This window comes from Oncorhynchus mykiss, chromosome 5, assembly GCF_057628025.1.
Source record: "Oncorhynchus mykiss isolate SJ-2025 chromosome 5, ASM5762802v1, whole genome shotgun sequence".
In the NCBI taxonomy this organism is placed as follows: domain Eukaryota; kingdom Metazoa; phylum Chordata; class Actinopteri; order Salmoniformes; family Salmonidae; genus Oncorhynchus; species Oncorhynchus mykiss.
Window position 1 is genome coordinate 72,202,664 of NC_143026.1, and position 23,525 is coordinate 72,226,188.

Here is a 23,525-nt window from a genome sequence, read left to right on the forward strand (position 1 = left end):
TCACTGCCTGGTACGGCAATTGCTCGGCCTCTGACCAGAAGGCACTACAGAGGGTAGTGCGCAAGGCCCAGTACATCACTGGAGCTAAGCTGCCTGCCATCCAGGACCTCTATACCAGGTGGTGTCAGAGGAAGGCCCTAAAAATTGTCAAAGACCCCAGCCACCCCAGTCATAGACTGTTCTCTCTACTACTGCATGGCAAGCGGTACCGGAGTGCCAAGACTAGGACAAAAAGGCTTCTCAAAGTTTTTACCCCCAAGCCATAAGACTCCTGAACAGGTCATCAAATGGATACCCGGACTATTTGTGACAATTGACTAGATTTAAATGTAAATAGTACCATATAAACATGATTTCAAGCAACCTAATACCTTCTGCTACCCGGTAGTGAAAGCCCTATACCTACATGGCACAGTTTTAATATACTTCTGTAAAGCTATGTGTTCATCTTCTGCTCTTTAGCCAAAGTCATTTGTGCTGTTGTCAAAAGTGATAAATGGGAAAGTGTGCCCGTGAGAAGTCCACTGAATTTTTATACAGAATTAAATGACTCATAGAGGGGGAAAATGCTCTGTCAACTAAACAGTATATACTGGGCCCCTCCATCACTATTTGTTTCCGGGGATTACATCTTCACTGGCACTTCATCTTTATTTCCCTGTGATTTTTGCATCCAAGCAGCCTAATAAAAAAGTCTGTGTCTGTACTGTACACCCTAGGGCCAACACATCTGGATGCTATCTGGGAGCCTTTCTTTAAACAGAATGTTCAATTCTGCATCGCCTTCCTACCTGCGGAGAGACCACATCCTCAACACAGAGAGGCTCCCCTTTGAACTCCCAAGGTGCAATGTCACAGAAAGCTGCTCTGAGGAGGGGAGAAGAGAGGGAGGAGAGGAAAGAGGAAAGAAGAGGACAGGAGAGGAGCAGAAAGGAGAGGAATGGAAGGGGACGAGAGGAGAGAGGAAGGGGAGGGTGCTCTTCCAGGACACCGGGTTGCCTTTCATCTCCTGGTGTATATATATTCACGCCCACACCCTGACCCTTTGTTCCTTAATTGGCAAGAATCTCAGACTCCAGAGGAAATGTAAAGGAGTCTTCATATTCTTTATGAAGGCCTCTGGGTGATTTTCCTCTCTGCACCAACCCTTCAACTGCTCTGTATACTTCTACTTTTAAAGTACAACCAAACTGTGTCAGTCTGGATTTGACTTTAATCCCTTCTGTTTTGGTCCTTGGGCACAAAGTTTGATAGGGTGACAGACATTTTAGCATGACCGTAAGAGCCACGGACACACAGCAAGACCTGAGCAGATAGAAATATAAGCATTGATGGAACCAAAGCATATTGCCTATAGCTGGCTTAAAGTATACTTTTTGTACATGTACTGTAGAAATCTGTGTAAAAGTAAATTATGTGCTGATTCAGTATGTTAGAAGAACAAACACACTCCCTTCACTAAGCCCTCCTGGGGGTCAGTGGCACTACACACTCTCCCCGCTGCCCTTCAATGATTACAAAAAATATCATCTTGTATAACCCACTTACCTGCTTCGTGTGTGTGTGTGTGTGTGTGTGTGTGTGTGTGTGTGTGTGTGTGTGTGTGTGTGTGTGTGTGCGTGCGTGCGTGCGTGCGTGTGTGTGTGTGGTATAACAATACTATCCTTTTGGGTTTTAGGCTTAGGGGTTAGGTTTAGGGTTATAATTATAATTATAATTAGGGTTATGTGTGTATGTTGGCCAGTAAGAGTGATATTAATTTCCTTACCTGGCTGAGGGATGAAACAAGTGTATACAGGAGGAGGAATATAAAATAACATTTTTTTTTTTATTAAAAAAATTGGAAGACAATATGTTGTTTGTTGTTGTCCTCAGAGGGATGGGGATGGATGATCTAAGGCCTATCTTTGTCTTATTATTTTACAGAGAGGAGGAAGATACAACTAACTATTGGGACCCACTCAATATACAAGACAGTAAACAATGTGTGTGGATACTTGAGAGGAAAGACCAATCCAGGTAAATAGAAATAAAAAAATGTTCACAGCTGAGTGCACAAAGACCACGTTACATCCATAATGACTTTGAACATTATGCAATCATGGCGATACGGAAGTAGTTGCCTTATCTCAGCCACCTTTAATAACAAGAGGAAGCAATCTTGTAAGACTCACAGACTAAGCATGAATACGGGCACACTCCAAATTATAATCTCCAAGATAACTGCTTATGCGATTAGTCCTCCCCACCGTGCCCTCTTTGTTTCCTGCAGAGAGAACCAACTCAGGAAGTGTGTGTGGAGGAAAATGGAACCTCCGGGTGCTGAAACAGCTTTTTTGTCTGTTGTGAAAAACTGCTTCTATAAAACAATGTCTGCCATCGCCATCCTGGCTGGCCCAGACACAGGTCATTTAGCTCCTGGAAATGGCCTTTTAATGACGGTCCTGCGTTGGTGCCTTTAGGATGATTTCAATAAAGTCCCTGGTGCAAAGCAAGCCTTTAATATCTTCCCTTCCCTTCACCAGAATGTATCATGCCAGGACACCTACCTGTCTAAATGCCCCATGAAAATTACTAAACAGATTTAGACATTGACTAGCTTCCATACTCATTTGCGTAGATTATCTAAATAGCATTGAATAGTTGAAAGTAATTCCTCTAACTTTTGTTACACAAGATGTATGTGAAACTAAATTCGGAGTGAGGTTGGGTTTATTTAGGCTACGTTGACATCTGATTTGCCCAATAAAGGACACCATTATTTCCTCGTGAAGCTGGGTATACTATAAATCTTCCATGTTTGATTTGATCTTTGGAAGTTTAGAAGTATAACACCTTTAGCCTTGTAAATAGGATGACAAATTCATGATATTAATAATAAACTTTTACCTTTTGATATTGTCTTATGTTTTACCAATGTTTACATATAAACCAATGTTTATTTACATTTTTACAACACTGGTTGAAATTAGATGAAAACAGTATTGGTTGATTACTTTTTTCAAATCCAATTTATTTTCCACATTGATTGCACGTCACAATACGTAGACAAATTACGTTTAAAAAACGTTGATTTAACCGGTGTGTGCCCAGTGGGATGCCTGTTTTATTTTGTTTGTGTTGTTGGTCAACAACACTTTTACTTTTTACTCATCTGTCTTTCACAACTCTTGTACACTTTCAAATGCCTCCCACCTACACTCTTCTTACCCAAGAAGGACAGAATACAGCATATCTTGCTACTTCTCCTACACAATATCCTGGCAACATTTTAGTTGATTTTCAGACCTTTTCTGCCTCTAAAACTTAATCCAAATAAAGTCCAAATAAAGAAATCCATCACGACAACTCCTCTTTGTGTAAAACATGGCCGCGAGCAATCTCTTTTATTCACGCACACAAGTTTTAGTCTTTACTAAACAGACAGTCAGACAGAGTCTCAACCCTTGTGTTTGTGTGTGGGTGTGTGTGTTCTGTCCTCTGGGTGTGTCCCTCTCCTCTGTCTGTGCACAGATCGATATGTGCTGGTGGGCAGTCGCCATGACAGCTGGCATAAAGGGACAGCAGCTGATTGGCGCGGCGGCTCTGCCATGATGACTCAGATCATCACCTCGGTGACCAAGCAGGCCCGGAGAGGCTGGGAACCCGACCGCACCACTGTCTTCTGCTCATGGGGGGGATCAGCGCTCGGCAACATCGGCTCCTTTGAGTGGGGAGAGGTAAACCTGCATGAATCCCCTGTCTCTCTTCTGTGAACCCGAGTCTTATCATGGAATTACTCTATAGCGCTTATATACTGTACCTGCTATATTTACTGTATACACATGTGTATCAGGTTGTTTATGTACTCTATACAGATATGTATCAGTGTATTTATGTACTATATACACACGTGTATCAGTGTGTTTATTACTGTACCAAAGGAGTGCTGTATGTGTTTTTCCCTGGTGAAGCAACATCATCTGGTTTAATAGGAGGTCAAAGCTACTGTATTTACTCACTCTGTGTTCACTTCAGCTCTGCACCACAGGAGAAAACAGGGCTTTCTGTCAGCCCTCAAGGCTTCAAGCAATGGAAAGGGAAAAAAATAACACAAAAACAGCTCTTGACTCTCGTACGTCTCCAACAAATCATGTTGGAGATTCTAAGGGAAAGATTGGAAGGCAGTAGCTGCAGCCAAGCATTAATAACATTCTCCTGGCAGTTACTATATCTCAGAGTGCAATGAGGACTATTGAGTTTAATATTCAAAGTCATGTACTAGATATAGCAAGATTATTATAAAAACGTTGCCATGGGCATTTTCTATAATAATTCTGCGGAGCACCATCTCAACCAATGTATAGGCTATGATGTGCTATTTCCTGTTTGCTTCAATATACAGCTTATGCAGAGGGGTACCAATGTCAGACATAATGTGTATCAAACCAATTAGTTTGTCATTTACTATTCTGTACACATTCCCGGCCTTGATTTTCCTAGGAGATGTGAACTCCTTGATGAGGATTCAGATGTTGCACAGATCCTAGCTATGTATTGTATTGTATGATATTGTATTGAATTCGAAAGCTTAATCAGCATGTTGTGTTGTGTTGTTGCAGGAGAACCGGGTGGTGCTGCAGAGCAGGGCTGTAGCCTACGTCAGCCTCCACAGTCCTGTCAGGGGGACGGAGACCCTGCGCTCCACTGCCTCTCCCTCACTGCTCCAACTCACCTCAGACATCCAGAAGGTACAATGCTATATTATCCCTCCACATTCTCTCCTTTACACTGGCCAATCTGTATTGTGTTTTATATCCTATCTTTTCCACAGGTGATTCAGAAAATAGACAGTGTTACAACATATTATTATCTTTGAGGACATGAGGAATCCTCACAGAAAAGTAGAGATGATCGATCAAGTGGTCAAAATCCATTGCTTCAACCTGAGATGCCTTGTAAATTATAGTATTTTCGATTTCGTTTTTTTCTCTCTGGATGAAAATAAAACCTAATATAATTCAAACGGGTAGTCCATCTGCTGGTTGCTACCCTGAATAATTGTACCTTGTGATGGAGGAGTGTTGAAAAGGCTAACTTATTTAAACATTGTCAGTATTCTATTGTTCTTGGTAAGGGAAGCTACATGGGGGTCAGAGGGTGGACTCTCATGGCAGAATGCTCCATTATTTCTCCTCTTGCCATAATCCTGTTAATGAACCTAAATGCCAGTCCACTTGTGACATTTGGGGAGTAATAAAAGCAAGCAGACCTGCCATGGCAGCATAGAGCTTAATCAAACAGAAGGGTATATCTCACAGAGATGAAATGACCTCTACTCTACACACAGCAATATATTTCTCTTTCTTCCTGAAATTAGTGAATGAAGCCAGATAAAAAGGAAAACATAGTTATTTTTAAATTACGGCAGATTTCCTAAGTGATTTGTGTCCCAGATACGCTAATGTAACTTTTTTTGTGGACTGTTGACTCTGCTGTTTGTTTTTGGTCTTACACTCTCCTGATTACGACTTTGTTTTTGCCCTCTGGCATCTTTATATTTTTATTTAACCTTTATTTAGCTAGGCAAGTCAGTTCAGAACAAATTCATATTTACAATGACGGCCTACCCCGGCCAAACCCTTGACGATGCTGGGCCAATTGTGATCAGCAAAAGCAACTACTATTTCACTCCTTCATACATACTACCTGGGGCGGCAGGGTAGCCTAGTGGTTAGAGCGTTGGTCTAGTAACCGGAAGGTTGCAAATCCCCGAGCTGGCAAGGTACAAATCTGTTGTTCTGCCCCTGAACAGGCAGTTAACCCACTGTTCCTAGGCCGACATTGAAAATAAGAATTTGTTCTTAACTGACTTGCCTAGTTAAATAAAGGTAAAATAATGTGTTCCTGTGTCTGTTCCTTCAGAAAATTTTAATGACTTATGGTAACAGTAGACTGCCAATCAGAGAAAGGGAATATAACTGTCCTTATTAGCATGCTGATTGAAATGAATCCCATCAAAACAATGTTGCCAGGTCGTCTCTATATGGCTGGCGTTTGCTAATTGCCATTGACTAATTAGAGGCTACAATTTCAAGGATGGAGTAAGTGAAACATCAGCTTCAGTAGCAATAGTTAACAGCAAAACTAGGATGTGTGAAACTGCAAACTAGTGTTTCTTCTACATCTTTTGTGTAATGTGTTCATGGGAAGAGCTGCTAACTCCAGTGTGTTTTGGTTGCTCATCATGCCACACACATGCATCCTTGTGCTCTGTGTCTCTTTGTCCTTACTGCTCATTCAGCTTCCGCTGAGTCTGTGAATAGCGCCAGTCACACTATTCATCTTTTCAAGTAGCACTCTGAAGCACCAGGTAGGCTCACCAGTCTCAATATTTTGAGACATAATAAATCATGTTTTTGCTAGCGCGGTAACACTTTCTACTTATCTTACTTTGCAGCTGTCCTCAAAGCAGAGATTCCACTGTGTTTATGTGTTTGGAATGGGTGCTTTGGCACCAATTATAATACAATAGATACTCATTTGGGGATTACGGAGCCAAGCATACAAAATAAATTGAGAAACTTTCATAATTTAATCGGGTATTGTTGTAGCGATGTTTATGTTTCGTTCTAAATAGTATTTTAAACTGAAGCTTCGCAGCAGATTTTTATTTATTTATTTCACCTTTATTTAACCAGGTAGGCGAGTTGAGAACAAGTTCTCATTTACAACTGCGACCTGGATTGGCCATTGCTGAAATGAAATAGGAGCAGTGTAACCCTCGTCAAATATTCCTTCAAAGTAGAATCATCCACCAACCGTCTCTGGAATCCTACATAGTTGAGTTTTAGGTATGGGGACAGGTGTTTGTTGTGGGACATTTAATCCACCACTTGCAGTCTGTGTCTAAAATGACCATATATTTGGTAATCGGGATATAACCAACAATTTCTCATGGAGTCCACAAGGCTGTTTGTTCTTCAGTGCCATGGGTCTCCCACAGGAACCAAGTTACTTTTATCTGTTGCTGTGATTGTGCTCTGTGGACACTGGGGCAACACAATAAATGTGCTGTCTGTCTGCTTCTAGATTCCTATCGAAGATAGGCTGTGCTAAACCCTGTTAAGCCTTAATAATCCACTTTAAAGTTCCCATCTATTGCATTTTACCAGTGAACAAGAGATTGTGTCTGAATTGATTCACTGTATGTTGTGCCCAGTGAGTTTTCAACCTTATCCATGGACAAACAAACCGGGAATGATTAGATCACAAAGATTTTTGTGCCAGAGCTGATGTTATCGGAAATATTGTTTGCCATAAAAGTCTCTCCCTGCTGGCGTTCATGAATAGACCACAGTGGCATAATTTAAATTACAATTGACAAGCAAATCCATTATCCATTATTTGTAAATGTCGCCTGAAATATGCAGATATACTGATGCATGCATTTTTATATCTAGTGGCAAAGTACACCAAGTTTCACAACTGATTAAAGCTGCATCCTTAGGATTCAAATGACTCTCTCTCGCTCTCTCTCTCGCTCTCGCTCATAAGTTACTTAAATAAACATTGACAGTCTGATAGTATTCTGATGGAAAATCCATTTAGAAAAGCAGACTAACTTGTAATCCTTTCAGAGAAGTCGCTTCTGATTAAAACAGGTGTTTGTCAATGCAGAATTCAGCTGTGGGGATTCAGATTGGAAATAGTCCATAGATGCTGGGCTGTTAGATCCATTCTGTACTGCTACTAGCTCAATCTGTCCAGAGAGAGGTTACGCTATTGCCCATGTGGAGGAGTATTATCTACACAAGGTATCTCTCAAATTCACTCTGCTCAATTTAATAGCCTTGACATAGGATGTATAAATTGCAGAAAATAGAAACTGTGAGGAAGAGTGATTCATTTGTTTGTTTTGCGTACATCTGTCTTGAAATGTGGAAAAGCTCCTAGTAAATCATTTGGATGTGTCGGTGAGTTTACAGCCATGGTATCAGTGTTGTGGTTTAGAATCCGTATGTGTCTGAATTACAGCGGTGCTGTGAAGGAAAATCTTGTTCAGAAAACTCATGAATTCCGATTACCAAACAGAGAGAAACATATGATTTAATTAGCATAATAAGCTTTGTATCTCTGTCAATGGGTGCATTTTTATTCATCTACGCTATTTCACATGTGTGAAATCTTCCTGATCCTCCTGTTTTATGAAAACGGAACCAAAAATACCAATACCTAATACTGTGCTTTTACAGTATCCTGCTCAATAGAAATAGCAGGCTCACTGTTATACTGTAAGGAAACTCATGCACTGGCAAGTAGTGGTAGAACTCCAGAGAAACAAGCAGCCTTAATTATCACTATTAAAAGCCCAATTACTCATAATGGATTTAATACATTTTCATTCGGGAATGCTCTCCCTTCTTTAGTCATGCATGCTATTGCAAAGATAAGTGTGTTTTGAGGCATTTTATTGATCCTTACATCGTGAATTGAGTGCATTTTGTAAACATGGTAAGCCTTTACACTCGTACCCCGTATACTGGTTGAAAATGGCAGATATGCCTGTACAGTAACATGCTATACATGACGCCAGAGCTCTGGCTCTGAGCTTCACAGCGCTGTATGGGTTTTGATTGACAGCCATTCTGAACATGACCAACTTGCGTGACAAGAAGTCACCCCCAACCCTCACAAAACTTTTGCAAATTTTTGGTTGTCTGAGTGAGGGAATTTTTAAAAAAATTCAATTTTATTTAACCTTTATTTAATTAGGCAAGTCAGTTAGGAACAAATTCTTATTTACAATGACGCCCTACACCTTGGGCCAATCCCCTGACCCGGACGATGTTGGGTCAAATGTGCGCCGCACTATGTGACTCCCGTTCACGGCCGGTTGTGACACAGCTTGGGAACAAACCAGGGTCTGTAGTTGCCTGTAGTTTCCGCTGCACCACTCAGAAGGCCCAAATTCTGAAAATTAAGAGGATACTTTTCGAAACATGAGACAGTGAGGATTATAATAAATACCACTTTGATGTCATACAAGCAAGCCAAACAACCGTGAGCCCAAATGTACACTCACATTTCCATATCATAAAACTCATGTGTGTACAAAACATTGAGTGTACAAAACATTAAGAACACCTGCTGTGACATAGACTGACCAGGTGAATGCAAGTGAAAACTGTGATCCCTTATTGATGTCACTTGTTAAATCCAATTCAATCAGTGTAGATGAATGGGAGGAGACAGGTTAAAGAGGGATTTTTAAGCCTTGAGACAATTGAGATATGGATTGTGTATGTGTGCTATTCAGAGGGTGAATGGGCAAGACAAAAGATATAAGTGCCTTTGAACTGGGCATGTTAGTAGGTACCAGACGCACTGGTTTGTGTCAAGAACTGCGAAACTACTGTGTTTTTCACGCTCAACAGTTTCCTGTGTGTATCAAGAATGGTCCACCACCCAAAGGACATCTAGCCAACTAGACACAAAGTATTGGAGTCAACATGGGCCAGCATCCCTGTGATCGCTTAGCAAAAAATATATATACGTATATATATAATTGAGTTAATAAAGCCACATACAAACATGGTCTCTTTTTTGTTTCCTTGAGTAAGAGAGCTCCAAAATGCAGGTGTTTCAGCCTAGCTCAGTGCTTTCTGTGGTGGTCGGGTGGGCCAGCAAAAAATAGGAGCTTTGCGCCGTGATTGTCTCAGTGTTCTGTCACTCATGGGGGACCTTACAAAATCACCAAGCTTAAGTCCTTAGAATGGGTAGACATCCAACGTTTCAGCCTTTTGGGTCCATATTGTTCTGAATAGAATGAGCCTATCTTTGTCTATTGTGAAGAAAATTTCCCGCGACCTGAATGCACTCATGACTTCATTCTATGCGCGCAATGATTTGTTTCCCTGAATTTCATTGTGAGAGCCTAACTGTAATATCTTATTTTATAACTTAGCTCATGTTGGCAATATAACAGGCTTTCAAATGATGCCCACCTGACCCAGATTGGGATTTTCAATGGACCGTTTTTGGATTGTGTAAACAACAACAGTAATTGTGTGATGGTGGGGATGCATGGTTGTGTTCCAAATAAAAATACTATTAAGTGTTCTTGCTCTAGTTCCTCAACAACACAGCTAGGAGAGCAAAAAAATGACCTTATAGTTGAAGGCTCTTTCCTTGAGCCATACAAGTGCATTGAAATGACTTAGGAACTGTGCACAGTTTGGAGTGGTGTGTGGTGACTTGGATACACCAGTTAGTCCTTGTCATTTTTTTGTCTTTTTTTGTCATTTGTCTTATGTTTCACCTACCACACATTTTCCAGGAATATTTTGTTACTGAATGTATCCAGAGTATTTTCTGATTTCGTTATCAACAAATGCGGCAAAAAGTACAGTAAATGTAAAATGCACAGAAAATGTTTGTGTAATGTTTGGATTCAGTCTTGTGTCAGGTGAACTGATGTGTCCTCACCTTTGGTCTAATAATTTTCTGATACTCTTGAAACTGTTCCCTTTCAATTGTTACCAGGGTTATGCATTTCACATTTCTTCTGTAAGAAACATTTCAATTTAGCCCTATCCATATAGGCCAATTCCCATGAGTGTAAAGGGTTAATTATTGTCTTTAGTACTGTGGCGTACTATCCCCTGACTTTGTAAAGTTTTCCTAGCTATTTTCTCATCTTCTCTAACGAGAGGGCCTGGATATAGCAGAATAGATTTGGAGGCGTTTGAGCAGACCCTGATTACCATTGACTCAAATTAGCCAGTGTGCTGTCACACTGCACAGACAGGGGCACCCCAGGGATGTTCACACACAGGGAGTCATGGGACCATGTCTATCTGTTGGAATGGAAGTGTTCTAGAACGGTCTGTTCTCTCTGCACGTAGGTGGCTGTCAGTCACTCAGTTATGACATAAAAGCTGAAGTTGATGACACAGCATAGTGGGAGGATCTCAATTGCATACTCCTCGCATCCTCTCTCCTCGCCTTCTTAAAACCCATTGGATGAGAGAGCCACAGGGCCCTCCCCTCTGACCTTTTCCTCCATTGGGTTTTGAGAAGGAGGAGAGAGGAGGCGAAGAGTATGCAATTGAGATTCTCCCAATGTCATATTCCTCCTCACTCCTACACATTATACTGTAATGTAGAGTAGACTATGTTTCACTTGAACTCTAGAGAGATAGTCCGTCTTTATAGCACAGCCTGTGACTCAGCAATTATTAAATCAAATCAAATCACATTTTATTTGTCACATGCGCGGAAAACAACTGGTGTAGTAGACCTTACAGTGAAATGCTTACTTACAAGCCCTTAACCAACAATGTAGTTTTTAGAAAAATAACACACACAAAAAAAGTAACAAATAATTAAAGAGCAGGAGTAAAATAACAATAGCGAGGCTATATACAGGGGGTACCGGTACAGAGTCAATGTCCGGGGGCACCGGTTAGTCGAGGTAATTAAGGTAATATGTACATGTAGGTAGAGTTATTTAAGTGAGTATGCATAGATATTGACAGTAAGTAGCAGCAGCGTAAAAGAGGGGGGGGGGGGGGTAGTCTGGGTAGCCATTTGATTAGACATTCAGCTCTTGGACCGAGACTTGGCGCTCTGGTACTGCTTGCTGTACGGTAGCAGAGAGATCAGTCTATGACTAAGGTGGCTGGAGTCTTTGACAATTTTTAAGGCGTTCCTCTGACACCGCCTGGTAAAGAGGTCCTGGATGGCAGGCAGCTTGGCCCCAGTGATGTACTGGGCCGTACTCACTTCCCTCTGTAGTGCCTTGCAGTCGGAGGCCGAGCAGTTGCCATACCAGGTAGTGATGCAGGTATGATGCAGCTGTAGAACCTTTTGAGTATCTGAGGACCCATGCCAAATCTTTTCAGTCTCCTGAGGGGGAATAGGTTTTGTCGTGCCCTCTTCACCACTGTCTTGGTGTGCTTGGACCATGTTAGTTTGTTGGTGATGTGGACACCAAGGAACTTGAAGCTCTCAACCTGCTCCACTAATAGCCCCGTCGATGAGAACGGTGGCGTGCTTGGTCCTCCTTTTCCTGTAGTCCACAATCCTCTCCTTTGCCTTGATCACGTTGAGGGAAAAGTTGTTGTCCTTGAACCACACGGTCAGGTCTCTGACCTCCTCCCTATAGGTTGTCTCGTTGTTGTCGGTGATCAGGCCTACCGCTGTTGTGTCATCGGCAAACTTAATGATGGTGTTGGAGTCGTGCCTGACCATGCAGTCATGAGTGAACACGGAGTACAGGAGGGGACTGAGCACTAATGGTGTTGAATGCTGAGCTGTAGTCAATGAATAGCATTCTCGCATAGGTGTTCCTTTTGTCCAGGTGGGAAAGGGCAGTGTGGAGTGCAATAGAGATTGCATCATCTGTGGATCTGTTGGGGCGGTATGCAAATTGGAATGGGTCTAGGATTTCTGGGATTATGGTGTTGATGTGAGCCATGACCAGCCTTTCAAAGCACTTCATGGCTACAGACATGAGTGCTATGGGTCGGTAGTCATTTAGGCAGGTTACCTTAGTGTTCTTGGGCACAGGGACTATGGTGGTCTGCTTGAAACATGTTGCTATTACAGACTCAGACAGGGCGAGGTTGAAAATGTCAGTGAGGACACTTGCCAGTTGGTCAGCACATGCTCAAAGTACATGTCCTGGTAATACGTCTGGACCTGCGGCCTTGTGAATGTTGACCTGTTTAAAGGTCTTACTCACATCGGCTTCGGAAAGCTTGATCACACAGTCGTACGGAACAGTGTTACTTTCCTCAAAGTGAGATAGAAGCAATTTAGCTCCTCTGGTGGGCTCGTGTCACTGGGCAGCTCTCGGCTGTGCTTCCCTTTGTAGACTGTAAGAGTTTGCGAGCCCTGCCAGATCCAATGAGCATCGGAGCCAGTGTAGTACGATTCTATCTTAATCCTGTATTGATGCTTTGCCTGTTTGATGGTTTGTCGGAGGGCATAGCAGGATTTCTTATAAGCTTCCGGGTTGTCCCGCTCCTTGATAGCAGCAGCTCTTCTCTTTAGCTCAGTGCAGATGTTGTCTGTAATCCATGGCTTCTGGTTGGTGTATGTACGTACAGTCACTATGGGGACGACGTCATCGATGCACTTATTGATGAAGCCAGTGACTGATGTGGTGTACTCCTCAATGCCATCGGAAGAATCCCGGAACATTATCCAGGATTATTAGCCATTAAAGAAAGGCATAATATCAGAGAATGGACTTCTGCTTAACATCGATTTAATGATTTCAATTCCAATCTCATTCCATTTCATCTCAATACCTTTGTGGCTCGACATCCATAGACAAATGTTTTTTATTTACCCTTATTGCGAAGAAAACCCCTAGTTGAGAGGGTCAAGTGCGTTCTGTTCTTCTCCATCCTATTCTTTTCCCCTCATCAGGCATTCACATCTATTTATATCAATCACATTCTCACAAACACACACAGGCTGCCTACTGAGCTATTCTTCACAGACAAGATTACACAGTAGAATAGGGTGCAGCGAGTGATCATAGTTCACTTTCTCCATACAAGATTAATCACACGTGGAGTGTCTTGCCTGGAGATTTGTATATGTATCAGAACTGGACAAGAATTCTGATGATTTTTTCACTAGTATTCACAGCCCCAGGACATCCTTTTATCTGTAAAACAAAACCATAGCTGTGTTCAAATACCCATACCCATACGACATACTTAATGAGTATATACTACATACTATATACAATTAGTTCATTTTAGTATACTGTAAACAAACTGTATCATTTCAGCTGAGCGTACTAGAGCTTTGTCTGTCTATCGGAAGTTGAGGCTGTTGCTATGCAACCTCTGGCTAGCTTGTTAGCATAACAAATGACTAGCTAAACATTTTACAATTTCTGTTGTGTTTGTAAATTCAGTCTGGCGTGCCAGAGTGTGCTCTGGGCGTTGTCAGATTGTCCGTTCGGAGCGTTCAGAGCACACACCCTGGATGCTCTGGCTGATAAGTAGGGTTGATCCGAGCGTTCAACGACGGTCAAGGACCCAAGCTAACTGGTTAATGTGGGCTAGCTACTTCCAGACACAAATGAGAGAACACCTCACTCTTACCATTTTACTCACCCTATCAGAGCTGGTATGACTGTAACTGTGTTGCTGGCAACAATTTAATGATGCTTTTTTTTGCCAATGTTTACTGACACCGGCCATATTCAACGGGATATTTTGCGTGAGAGTTCTCTGAAATCGTAGTATATAGCCAGAATGAACCATGTCCAATAAAATGCACAATGACTATACCACTTAGCTAAATAAATAATCAAGCCAATAAACATTTGGTAGTTAGATAGATAGCAGATAGTTAATATACTGCTTGGCAAGTTCGATGTATTAGTAGCCAACTAACGTTAGCTAACATACCGGTACTGGTGTAATGCTATGCGATTCATAAGGATAGTGTAGCTAACAAATTGTCAGCCAACATAATGTGTATCGTAACTTATTTGAAAAGTTATTACTTTATTACATTGTTCAACATTTGTCATAATTAGTTAAATTAATTTGTATCCACTCTTGTCAGACTTTGGCTGCATATTTTACGCATTTTCTTAAAATCTGAAAATGTTGTGAAGCCAAATCCATTTTCTGAAGAATTACATTATGTGTCCTAAGAATACAGAAAAAGTGTCCACTGCATGTATACTTTGTTTTTTGGCAAATTTAGAACGACATCCAGGAACTTTTGAAATACTAACTATATCCATACTATGACCAATAAGCATAAGTTCCAAGATGGCGTAGCAGTAGGACGTGTTGTCGTGTTCCTTGTATATATCGTTTGTTTTCGTTTCGTTTTCGTTTTTTTCTTCACATATCTTTAAAACTTTTTGCTGAACCTCAACTTCTTCTAAATACTCTCCTGCAACCCGCCTCACCCAACGTAGCTTTTTTCCTAAAGTATTTATATTTACTTCGGATCTGGAACCCCTCAACTGAAGCTAGCCAACTAGCCAACTAACTACCAGCTTCAGCAAAACATTGCTAGCGGTCTTCAGCTAACCGGTCAGCTAACCGGTCATCAGCTAACCTTTAGCTCGGAAAGCTCTCGCCAGTTCGAACAACGCGACTCTAACCAGAGCATAACGGACCTATCTATTATTTTATTTTATTTTTCACCCCCGGATTCCCATCGCAAACGGAACATTTTGAGCTCCTGGGCTACAATATCCAGACCCACGACCGGTCCATTGATGTCACCGCATGAAGAGGAATAAACAGACTCCCCCCATCGCGACGTCCCCAAAGGCTAACTCTCTAGCCCTTGCTATCTCCTTGCTTGCAAATTCGGCCTGCTAACTGCTAGCTTGTTTAGCCCGGTCCGCTAACTGCTACCGTGTTTAGCACCGTCTACTAACTGTTAGCTTGTTAGCACAGGCCTGCTAACCATCTGAATCGCCGCGTCCCAAACACTCACTAATCCCATATTTACTTTCTATCCCTTTTCGATTTTTAATTTGTTTATACCTTCCGGTAACCTGCCTCACCCAATGTGATACGGAACCGCTATTATCTTTACATTTTTAGAACACACTCAAGAACCTTCAGAAGCTAACCAGCTAACTGGCTACAAGCTATTTAGTCATTGTTAGTTTTCTAACCTGGATAACACTCGCCAGTCCAGCTTCCCTGCCCCATCCACCGCTGCCCCTTGGACACTGATCACTTGGCTACATAGCTGATGCAGGCTGGACTGTCCATTAATTCACGGTAATCCATTCTGCTTGTTTATGTTTTATCTGTCGGCCCCAGCCGCATTTAGGCTCTGTGTGTAGTTAATCCGACCCTCTCTGCCTAATCTATCGCCATTCTACCTGCTGTTGTTGTGCTAGCTGATTAGCTGTTGTTGTCTCACCTACTGTTTTAGCTAGCTCTCCCAATTCAACACCTGTGATTACTGTATGCCTTGCTGTATGTCTCTCTCAAATGTCAATATGCCTTGTATACTGTTGTGCAGGTTAGTTATCATTGTTTTAGTTTACAATGGAGCCCCTAGTTCCACTCTTTATACCCCTGATACCTCCTTTGTCCCACCCCCCACACATGCGGTGACCTCACCCATTACAACCAGCATGTCCAGAGATACAACCTCTCTCATCATCACCCAGTGCCTGGGCTTACCTCCGCTGTACCCGCACCCCACCATACCCCTGTTTGCGCATTATGCCCTGAATATATTCTACCATGCCCAGAAACCTGCTCCTCTTATTCTCTGTCCCCAACGCCCTAGGCGACCAGTTTTGATAGCCTTCAGCCGCACCCTCATACTACTCCTTCTCTGTTCCGCGGGTGATGTGGAGGTAAACCCAGGCCCTGCATGTCCCCAGGCACCCTCATTTGTTGACTTCTGTGATCGAAAAAGCCTTGGTTTCATGCATGTCAACATCAGAAGCCTCCTCCCTAAGTGTGTCTTACTCACTGCTCTAGCACACTCTGCTAACCCTGATGTCCTTGCCGTGTCTGAATCCTGGCTCAGGAAGGCCACCAAAAATTCTGAGATTTCCATACCCAACTATAACATCTTCCGTCAAGATAGAACTGCCAAAGGGGGAGGAGTTGCAGTCTACTGCAGAGATAGCCTGCAAAGTAATGTCATACTCTCCAGGTCCATACCCAAACAGTTCGAACTACTAATTTTGAAAATTACTCTCTCCAGAAATAAGTCTCTCACTGTTGCCGCCTGCTACCGACCCCCCTCAGCTCCCAGCTGTGCCCTGGACACCATTTGTGAATTGATCGCCCCCCATCTAGCTTCAGAGTTTGTTCTGTTAGGTGACCTAAACTGGGATATGCTTAACACCCCGGCAGTCCTACAATCTAAGCTAGATGCCCTCAATCTCACTCAAATCATCAAGGAACCCACCAGGTACAACCCTAACTCTGTAAACAAGGGCACCCTCATTGACGTCATCCTGACCAACTGGCCCTCCAAATACACCTCCGCTGTCTACAACCAGGATCTCAGCGATCACTGCCTCATTGCCTGTATCCGCTACGGAGCCGCAGTCAAACGACCACCCCTCATCACTGTCAAACGCTCCCTAAAACACTTCTGTGAGCAGGCCTTTCTAATCGACCTGGCCCGGGTATCCTGGAAGGACATTGACCTCATCCCGTCAGTTGAGGATGCCTGGTCTTTCTTTAAAAGTAACTTCCTCACCATTTTAGATAAGCATGCTCCGTTCAAAAAATGCAGAACTAAGAACAGATATAGCCCCTGGTTCACTCCAGACCTGACTGCCCTCGACCAGCACAAAAACATCCTGTGGCGGACTGCGCTAACATCGAATAGTCCCCGCGATATGCAACTGTTCAGGGAAGTCAGGAACCAATACACACAGTCAGTCAGGAAAGCTAAAGCCAACTTCTTCAGGCAGAAGTTTGCATCCTGTAGCTCCAACTCCAAAAAGTTCTGGGACACTGTGAAGTCCATGGAGAACAAGAGCACCTCCTCCCAGCTGCCCACTGCACTGAGACTAGGTAACATGGTCACCACCGATAAATCCATGATTATCGAAAACTTCAACAAGCATTTCTCAACGGCTGGCCATGCCTTCCGCCTGGCTACTCCAACCTCGGACAACAGCTCCCCCCCCCCCGCAGCTACTCGCCCAAGCCTCTCCAGGTTCTCCTTTACCCAAATCCAGATAGCAGATGTCCTGAAAGAGCTGCAAAACCTGGACCCGTACAAATCAGCTGGGCTGGACAATCTGGACCCTCTATTCCTGAAACTATCCGCCGCCATTGTCGCAACCCCTATTACCAGCCTGTTCAACCTCTCTTTCATATCGTCTGAGATCCCCAAGGATTGGAAAGCTGCCGCAGTCATCCCCCTCTTCAAAGGGGGCGACACCCTGGACCCAAACTGTTACAGACCTATATCCATCCTGCCCTGCCTATCTAAGGTCTTCGAAAGCCAAGTCAACAAACAGGTCACTGACCATCTTGAATCCCACCGTACCTTCTCCGCTGTGCAATCTGGTTTCCGAGCCGGTCACGGGTGTACCTCAGCCACGCTCAAGGTACTAAACGATATCATAACCGCCATCGATAAAAGACAGTACTGTGCAGCCGTCTTCATAGACCTTGCCAAGGCTTTCGACTCTGTCAATCACCGTATTCTTATCGGCAGACTCAGTAGCCTCGGTTTTTCGGATGACTGCCTTGCCTGGTTCACCAATTACTTTGCAGACAGAGTTCAGTGTGTCAAATCGGAGGGCATGCTGTCCGGTCCTCTGGCAGTCTCTATGGGGGTGCCACAGGGTTCAATTCTCGGGCCGACTCTTTTCTCTGTATATATCAATGATGTTTCTCATGCTGCGGGCGACTCCCTGATCCACCTCTACGCAGACGACACCATTCTATATACTTCCGGCCCGTCCTTGGACACTGTGCTATCTAACCTCCAAACGAGCTTCAATGCCATACAGCACTCCTTCCGTGGCCTCCAACTGCTCTTAAACGCTAGTAAAACCAAATGCATGCTTTTCAACCGTTCGCTGCCTGCACCCGCACGCCTGACCAGCATCACCACCCTGGATGGTTCCGACCTTGAATATGTGGACATCTATAAGTACCTAGGTGTCTGGCTAGACTCTAAACTCTCCTTCCAGACCCATATCAAACATCTCCAATCGAAAATCAAATCAAGAGTCGGCTTTCTATTCCGCAACAAAGCCTCCTTCACTCACGCCGCCAAACTTACCCTAGTAAAACTGACTATACTACCGATCCTCGACTTCGGCGACGTCATCTACAAAATTGCTTCCAACACTCTACTCAGCAAACTGGATGCAGTTTATCACAGTGCCATCCGTTTTGTCACTAAAGCACCTTATACCACCCACCACTGCGACTTGTATGCTCTAGTCGGCTGGCCCTCGCTACATATTCGTCGCCAGACCCACTGGCTCCAGGTCATCTACAAGTCCATGCTAGGTAAAGCTCCGCCTTATCTCAGCTCACTGGTTACGATGGCAACACCCATCCGTAGCACGCGCTCCAGCAGGTGTATCTCACTGATCATCCCTAAAGCCAACACCTCATTTGGCCGCCTTTCGTTCCAGTTCTCTGCTGCCTGTGACTGGAACGAATTGCAAAAATCGCTGAAGTTGGAGACTTTTATCTCCCTCACCAACTTCAAACATCTGCTATCCGAGCAGCTAACCGATCGCTGCAGCTGTACATAGTCTATTGGTAAACAGCCCACCCATTTTCACCTACCTCATCCCCATACTGTTTTTATTTATTTATTTTTATTTTTCTGCTCTTTTGCACACCAATCTCTACCTGTACATAACCATCTGATCATTTATCACTCCAGTGTTAATCTGCATAATTGTAATTATTTGCCTACCTTCTCATGCCTTTTGCACACAATGTATATATAGACTCCCCTTTTTTTCTACTGTGTTATTGACTTGTTACTTGTTTATTCCATGTGTAACTCTGTGTTGTCTGTTCACACTGCTATGCCTTATCTTGGCCAGGTCGCAGTTGCAAATGAGAACTTGTTCTCAACTAGCCTACCTGGTTAAATAAAGGTGAAATAAAAATAAAAAAAATAAAAAAAGTCACGTCACAAATAGTACGTTTAGTGCAGTTAGTATTCGAACACAGCTCATGTTTGTCTGGAAATTAAAATGTTGTTTTTGAGCTTCAAGGTTTAGAGAAAATGTGCACAGTGTCATGCAAATGTTTATGACAAAGTGTTACCAAGGGATACCAATCTTGAATTCATTAAAAACAATCTATATATACTGTATTTATCTGCCTGGTTCACTCAACAAAGCAGTATTTTGTTGTTACTTGTTTTTTTTATGTTAAGGTGTTGCGGGTTAGGCTTGTAATGGTTGTAGCATGTGACTATAGGAGATCAATCACACCAGCAGCATGCCTGCACAGTAGAGACGCCTCTCTTCCAAGGCAGCACCATGGCATGTTTTATAACCTATGACGGCCATCAATTAGTACACAATCAATAAACCGTCGCTAGTAAACCAGCTCGGCTGACAAATTTTATCAGAGCCTCCCTTCCTCTCTCTCCTCTACACTCGTTCTTGATCTTGCTCGCTTTCTATTCACTCTCTCTACCTTGCTATCTTCCTCTATCTTGCTCTCTCCCTCTCTCTCTCCCTCTCTCTCTCCCCCCTCTCTTTCGCTCTCGCTTTCTCTACCACTCTCTTTCCCTTTACCTTCTCTAGGCATGGAGTTTGTTTGCTCAAACGAGTTCAACAGAACCTTGATAGGAAAACATACTAAATAAGTGTGTATATTGAATCCTTTGTGATGATGTTCTTAGGAAAGCAGTTACATTTATACTGGTACTTACTATATAGTAATGTATATCAATTTTTTAAAAATCTTTACAATTCTTTGGATACAACAGTAACACTTGAGGCTATTTTATTTACCTAGAAAGAGGTAAAGTACATTGAGTACTTTTGATAGAAAGATGTTTAACTGGGTCAAGTTGTTTTCATTCCGCCTACAGAAAACAGTCTAGAGAAATGGCCGTGCTTTGCCAGCCTGATCTCATAGACTAGACATACAGTGGCTTCAGAAAGTATTTACACCCCTTGAATTTTCCAGGTGTTGTTCTGTTACAGCCTGAATTTAAAATTGATTAAATTGAGATTTTTTTGTCACTGGCCTACATACAATACCCCAGAATTTTGAAGTGGAATTATGTTTTTTGAATATTTTTACAAATTAATAAAAAATGAAAAGCTGAAATGTCTTGAGACAATAAGTATTCAAACCCTTATGGCAAGCCTAAATAAGTTCAGGAGTACAAATGTGCTTAACAAGTCACATAATAAGATGCATGGACTCACTGGGCTCACTGGGTGCAATAGTGCTTAACATGATTGTTGAATGACAATCATTTTTTCAAACGTACTGCAAATTGAGAAATTATGTGACCAAACTGAATAAAAAGAAGAAGAATCTACACTATGAAACAAAGATAAATTACATAAAGAATGATAGTAAAAAGCTTTGGAGCACCTTCAATTAAATTTAGGGAAAAAAGGCAAACTCAACTCCATCATTCATTGAATCAGATTCATCACAAAAACAACTGATATTGCCATCTACTTTAATATTTTTTTTAATTGGCAAGATTAGCAAACGTGTGCAAGACATGCCAGCAACAAACGCTTACACTACACATCCAAGTATATCTGACCAATTTATAAAACACAAGAATTGTCCATTTGAATTCAGTATAGTGAGTGTGGAAAAGGTGAAAAAAATATTGTTGTCTATCAACAATGATAAGCCACCGGGTTCTGACAACTTGGATGGAAAATTACCGAGGATAATAGTGGACAATAGTGCCACTCCTATTGGCCATGCAATCTTCAATTTAAGCCTATTAGAAAGTGAGTGCCCTCAGGCCTGGAGTGAAGCCGAACTAATTCTGCTGCCTAAGAATAGTACATCCCCCTTTACTGGCTCAAATAGCCAACCAATCAGCCTGTTTTACAGTAGAAAAATTGACAACAGACTTTCAGCACACTTATAGGGAAGGACATTGTAACGCTCAATGAGTGAATGGGTGTGGAGTCAGGCACAGAGAGCAAAGGATGCGGGAAAAAACACGCTTTAATGTCCAAAAAAATCACAGTAACAAAATAGTATACCCAACACAGGTGTAACTACAAAACAAAATAGTACCCTATTGTGAAATACTAGGACAGCGAGAAAACCCAACAAAACACTAACCACTCTCACAAATACAGATGAACAAGCCCGCACAAACAGAAGCGGGCTAAACTAACTTAAATAACCCCACCCTAACAACCAAACAAGGAACAGGTGAAACCAATTAGACAAAACCAAACGAACACAGAACAAAGGATCGGTGGCAGCTAGTAGACCGGCGACGACAACCGCCGAGCGCCACCCGAACAAGAAGGGGAGCCACCTTCGGTAATATTCGTGACAGACATTCAACAAGCACATCACTTACGCAGATGACTAATGATTGGCTGATAGAAATTGATGATAAAAAGATTTTGGAGGCTGTTTTCTAACATTTCAGTGCGGCTCTAAACATTATCAACCATAGTCTGCTGCTGGACAAAAATGTGTGCTATGGCTTTACACCCCCTGCTATATTGTGGATAAAGAGTTACCCGTCTAACAGAACACAGAGGGTGTTCTTTAATGGAAGCCTCTCCAACATAATCCAGGTAGAATCAGGAATTTCACTCCCAGGGAAGCTGTCTAGGCCCCTTACTTTTTTATATCTTTACTAATGACATGACACTTGTTTTGAGTAAAGCCAGCGTGTCTATGTATGTCAGATGACTCAACACTATACACGTCAGCTACTATAGCGACTGAAATGACTGTGACACTTAACAAAGAGCTGCAGTTAGTTTCAGAATGGGTGGAAAGGAATAAGTTAGTCCTAAATATTTTTTAAACTAGAGCATTGTATTTGCGACAAATCATTCACTAAACACAAAACCTAAACTAAATATTGTAATAAATAATGTGGAAATTGAGCAAGTTGAGGTGACTAAACTGCTTGGAGTAACCCTGGATTGTAAACCGCCATGGTCAAAACAAATTGATACAACAGTAGCTAAGATGGTCATTGCCACCAGAGGTCTCTTAACAGTCCAGAACAGACTATGGGAGGCGCACAGTACTACATAGAGCCATGACTACATGGAACTCTATTCCACATCAGGTAACTGATGCAAGCAGTAGAATCAGAATTTTTTATTTTAAACAAATAAAAACAGCTTATGGAACAGCGAGGACTGTGAAACAACACAAACATAGGCGCAGATACACGGATACACAAACATGATAACATACGCGCTATACACACACATACACATGGATTTTGTGTTGTAGATATGTGGTAGTGGAGTAGGGTCCTGAGGGCACGAACTCAGTGTGTTCTGTTATGAATGTATTTTAATGTTTTTAAGATTGTATAACTGCCTTAATTTTTCCGAACCCCAGGAGGAGTAGCTGCTGCCCTGACAGAAGCTAAAGGGGATCCATAATAAATACAAATACCTTATCTCTGTACCCCACACATATTATTATCTGTAAGGTCCCTCAGTTGGGCAGTGAATTTTCAACACAGATTTAACCACAAAGACAAGGGAGGTTTTACAATGGCTCTCAAAGAAGAGCAGCTATTTGTAGATGGGTAAAAAAAAAAGGCAGACATTGATTATCCCTTTGAGCATGGTATTAATTACACTTTGGATGGTGTCAATACACCCAGTCACTACAAAGATACAGGCATCCTTCCTAACTCAGTTGCCAAAATGGAAGGAAACTGCTCAGGGATTTCACCATGAGGCCAATGGTGACTTTTAAAACAGTTACAGAGTTTAATGGCTGTGATAGGAGAAAACTGAGGACAGATCAACAACATTGTAGTTATTCCACAGTACTAACCTAAATGACAGAGTGAAAAGAAGGAAGCTTGTACAGAAA

The 23,525-nt window shown here is 42.3% G+C and overlaps 1 protein-coding gene across 2 annotated transcripts in view; it reads left to right on the plus strand.

Annotated features, from left to right (window-relative positions):
- The window catches only part of naaladl2 (N-acetylated alpha-linked acidic dipeptidase like 2), a 336,716-nt gene that overhangs the window by 247,784 nt on the left and 65,407 nt on the right, over positions 1 to 23,525 (plus strand). For both annotated transcript variants that reach the window (XM_090235787.1, XM_021604123.3), the window contains exons 7-9: positions 1,927 to 2,019; positions 3,514 to 3,719; positions 4,602 to 4,730. In XM_090235787.1, coding sequence (XP_090091913.1) covers positions 1,927 to 2,019; positions 3,514 to 3,719; positions 4,602 to 4,730 — 428 coding nt within the window. The remainder of the gene's footprint in view (positions 1 to 1,926; positions 2,020 to 3,513; positions 3,720 to 4,601; positions 4,731 to 23,525) is intronic.